Here is a 4812-nt window from a genome sequence, read left to right as displayed (position 1 = left end):
ATGATTCCCCCCATGCAGGGGATACAGCAGCCAACCGCAGATACGTTATGTCTTTGGCCCACAGTGCCAATCCAAGCCCCTGACCTGCCCTCGTGGGCCAGCTCGAGGGCAGATCACAAGCATTCGGGGGATTGCAGCCACACTGCCTGTCTAACTGTTGGAAAATGCCTAACCCTCCACCAGTGCCATTCCAGGTACCATCGCTTGGGCCCAGCACCCCTTGATGAACTCACCTCTTCACCGTGCGGAGGAGGGTGGAGCGCGCCTCATTGTGGAAGGTGATGATGAGGCTGGTAGCTGGCAAGTCTGTGTCGTAGTGTACAGACGTGCACCTGCAACACGGGGAGAGCAGCAGTGTAAGCTAAACATCAGCCAGTAGCAGCCCCTGCAGCAGTGTACCTAGAATTTCTGAAGCAGAAGAGAATAATACACTAAACCCAGAAAACAGCACAGTTGAGCTGCAGCAAGAGAGGCCTCAGCAGCCCCTGCACCAATGTTGGCAGAGCTTAAAAAGAGCTGTGCCTGTTGAAAGCCCGAGTTTCAAGGCTGTGATACCTAAAATCACAATGCTGCATGCTGAGGAGGGCACGTGGGTTTCATGAGGAGCGAAGGTTCAACACTGAGAACTCTGGTCCCCAGATTCACCTGTAATTCACACAGAATCTTGGTTATTCATGCATAAGACATGCACATGCTAAGGATGCATGGAGCTAGTACATCCAGGCATCGCTGTGGACGGCACTTCAAATGCTGTGCACACTGGGCTTTACAGAAAGGAAAACACTAACTAGTGCTGTGATCGGCATCAGGGAGTTGCCGAGGTACGTGGGTTTCATGAGGAGCGAAGGTTCAACACTGAGAACTCTGGTCCCCAGATTCACCTGTAATTCACACAGAATCTTGGTTATTCATGCATAAGACATGCACATGCTAAGGATGCATGGAGCTAGTACATCCAGGCATCACTGTGGACGGCACTTCAAATGCTGTGCACACTGAGCTTTACAGAAAGGAAAACACTAGTGCCGTGATCGGCATCAGGGAGCTGCCGAGGTTCAACATTAACACCTCAGCTGGCAAAGGAAAGTAATTCCTCCCAACTTCTCACACTGTAATGTTAGCTACATATATTCATTTTCATACTCAGAACCAAGGATTAACTCAGGATCAGCTTGCACCAGGGCTGCTTCTACCCTATGGAGAGCAAGGATTATTGGAGGAAAACAACTGACAGATGTGAATCCTGGATCCAGTTCTGGCAGACACTAGGAATGGCAGATTTGGGTCGATCTGCTCCTTCAGACTGTCCGACTTCTTAACTTCCAGCCAGTGTCAAACAGCAGTCAGACTGCACTAATTCCCTGCCCAATTTTAACAACTCAAGGGCACACATAGACTGAATCCATCCTGGGAGGGAACACAATTCAGTTCTTACAGCCACTACTTCTACTTCCCCGTTTATTTACTATTCTTTTACAACTATTACTAAACTTACTGTTTTTATCATCACATTCAATCCTACTGGTTTATGACTTTTTGAATGCAATATTTTATTAAGGCATCGGGAAGTGGAAAAGCAGCAGAGATTGGTGTATGTGTTATTTAGGGAAGTCTTCCCAAGATCTCAGGATTATTACAGCATCACAGAGGACAAGGACAAAGTTTATGCTTGAAAGTTGACCCTCTCTTTGTTTCGGATCTAAAAACCAGCTCTGTGCTAGGTCAGAAGGAGCTTGTGGGATGTGAATTCAGGTATGTCCAAGCTCTGCTTGGGTGCTTGAAGGAAAAAATTTTGTCAGTGACTAACTGACCTCCCACTCCTTAAACAGGGAGCCAGGTCCATTTGTAACACAAGGATGGGCTTTCCTCAAACCATAATCTAATTTATATCAGCTGAAATATGTCGTCATCCTAAATTGACATCCCAGCAACCTCTCCAATATTGTTGCAAGATGAGGTACTGCAACAGAGCTCCCTCATTCACACGCTGCCATGTCTGCAAAGGGAAGGAACATGGGAATAGGTTTATCTGCTCTGATTATACATTGCTTTGGACTCCCCATTGCTGAAGGAAGTCCTTGCAAAGCTGGGACTGAAACGGCCATACATTTCCAGGGAATCACATGTATGTTGTTCTTCACACTGAAGTGCGTAGATGAGGCTTTTCACAAAAAGCATGCTCTGCACACTACCACAGATGCAAACAATAATTCACCTTTGAAGTGAGCTGGTTTTAGGCCAGAACCTGACAGCAGATTCTGCAAGAAAACAGAAATTTTCTGCAGAAATTTTCTGCAGAAAACAGCAATTCTGCATGGCAGGGAGACTTGTCAGTAACTCAGGACATGGCACCACTGCCTCTGAGTCACTTGTAAGCCAGTCACAAGTACCATGCTGGGGAAGAGGGAACAGGAGACTTTCATCGCACAACCAAGGTCCCAGCTGCTTGCATTCACAAAGCACCCTGATAGCTGTCAGTGCTGGCAGGCTCACAAAGCTCCTTGTCTCCTGACATCCTTTGCACAGTTTCAGTCAAGTTAGATGCCTGGTTTCCCATTCCCAGCAGCTGTGAAATGTTGCTTTGCAACCCTAGATAGGGTCTAGGTTTCAGCCCAGATGGACAAGCATTCCAGACAAGGTTAGTTTGCTTCTATTTCTGTTCCACTGAACTAGGCTGTTTTACACTACACTGTCACTGTCAAACCTACCATTTTCCAGGTATAACATTATCTTTTTGTACTCCATAAACTACAAAATAGTTAGCAGAGTACTATCAGCAATTTAAAGATGAGTTTAGTTAGCAGAATAAATTCACCCTTAGTGAAACAAAGACAGAACAATGAGCACTTTGCAAGCTATGAAATATTTACTGTATTCACACCTTAGTTTCATCCCCACCCCAGCAGCCTCCACCCAAACCATAATACTCAGGCTGGAAAGAAGGCACCAAACCAGCTTCAGACAGCCAGGGCACAGCAGGTGAGGAACCGGAGTAAAGCAAGGCTGCAACAGTGGTGCACCTTGCAGCCAGGACAGAGGGTCGCTGAGAGAAGCCCTGAGTGTGAGGGGAGTTGTACAAATAAACAACTGTCAGATGAGCAATTTGAGCAGCAGCGGAGGGGCTGTGCTGAAACAAGATGATGCTTGGACTTGGGAGAAGAAATGACAGAAGAGCAACAAGCTGGGGTCAAATTAGTCAAAGGTCTCTGCGCATTTGAAACCTTTCCAGATGAACCCTGAAATACAGTGAAGTAATGGAACGACGCTGCCGAAGATAAACCCAAACCATCCTTTGTCAACATGGCAGAATGATGCAGGAGGGCAGTGGACTCCCCACACCAAGCAGCAGCCGTGGCTTGGAGGTACCTGTAGTGCCTGGTGTCCCGAATGGTCCGATCGCTGCTGAGTTTGTCGCTCTCTAGCTGATTAAAGGCATGCTGGCGGTAGGGGTCTTCTCCGGCCTTCAGCAGCTTGGAGGACAAGTAAGCCTTTTCATCAAAACCCCTGCGGCTGTTCTTCTCTCTTTGGGGAGCCCTTGTCATCTAGAGCAGAGACAAGCATCAGAGTATCATGAAGAGCAGCCAACTCATGTTTAGACACAGGTAGTAAGTTCAGACACACATACGCTAAGGCAGGGTGTTTGCCAGACATCTGCAAGTGGCTCAGGTATGGGGAAGGCAGGGCAGGCAAGAGCTTGGAAAGGAAAGCAGGAAACCCTCACAGATACGGTGTTGTAATTGCCTTCCCCAAGCAAAATTGCAGGCCTTGCTATCCTTACCAACTGAGTTTGGGATGGAAGATGCTGTTCCTGGTAGCATGGGCAGAGCCAAATTCCCTTTAGCACGTTACGCAGAGCATGCGAGACTGCAGGCATTTGGAAACCCTTCCAGGCAACGCGGGTTTGAGAGCAGCCTCCAGCCAATGTGGCTGAAACACAGTATTTTGAGGAAAAACAGTTTCAGCCTTTTGGCAATCCCTATCGCATACAAACACAGAGGCAGCTGATTTAACTGGTTCCTTGCTGTGTCTTGCCCAGCTTTGCCCAGGCTCACAGAAGTCTGTGATAAAGCTGGAAGCTGCATGTGACTGTCCTTAGTCCCAAGCAAGAGCTAAAACACCTGGGCCATCTCTCTCCTCTCCTAATTTTCCTCTAGCCTTTCTAGACCACAGAGTCAGTGCAAGGCCAGCACCTAAAGACTATTCACTAGGGCCACAGGGATGGAGCCCATGCTGAACTCTTAGATACGAGATTTTAGTTGGAAACAACCTAGAATTTATAAAATATCAGCTTATAAAGCAGTCAGGATTGTTCATACAATAAAAGTAGTTTAACAAATTGTCTGTGGTAGCCATTTGATAGACCAAATCAAGAAGAAGCCATAAAAGGCTCCCAGCCTTGTATGAAGGAGTGATGGACCTCCCTAAAACTGCTGGGAAAGGCAGATTCTGGCACATCCACATCTCATCCAAAGTGCTAGACAATCCCCAGATCTTGATATTTCTGTGTAAAATAGTTTGGATACCCTCTAATACTAGGCTCAATCATGTTTCTCCCTCTGCTATAAGGAGCCTTATAGCAGAGGGAGAAACATGATTAAAGAGACCAGGGACTGGTCCCCGATACCACACAGCCTTTTAGCTGAGCCATCTTAGTGGGCTGGGAAACAACTCGAGACACCCAGCACCATGGCAAATTCCTTAAGCGGGAGAGCTCTTAGAAGAACAATCATCTTTGCACCTTTCCCCGAGAAGGGCTACCCTGCAGTGCAGACACCCTAGGAGAACCAGACAGCTGGGTAAAATGATGGCAAA

General features: G+C 47.2%; 1 protein-coding gene across 1 annotated transcript; it reads right to left on the bottom strand.

Moving 5' to 3' along the window:
- Positions 1-233: 233 nt before the first annotated feature.
- LOC104509375 (polypeptide N-acetylgalactosaminyltransferase 16-like) lies at positions 234-3616 on the bottom strand (the record flags this gene model as incomplete). The annotated part of the gene is made up of 2 exons (XM_010151306.1): positions 3367-3616; positions 234-332 (listed from the first exon to the last, which is right to left on the bottom strand). Coding segments are annotated over exons 1-2 (275 nt in total), but the record flags the coding sequence as incomplete, so codon positions are not given.
- Positions 3617-4812: the final 1196 nt, after the last annotated feature.

This window comes from Eurypyga helias, unplaced genomic scaffold, assembly GCF_000690775.1.
Source record: "Eurypyga helias isolate BGI_N326 unplaced genomic scaffold, ASM69077v1 scaffold4515, whole genome shotgun sequence".
In the NCBI taxonomy this organism is placed as follows: Eukaryota; Metazoa; Chordata; class Aves; order Eurypygiformes; family Eurypygidae; genus Eurypyga; species Eurypyga helias.
Note: the sequence above shows the minus strand (reverse complement) of the source record. Positions and strands in the feature narration are given on the sequence as shown.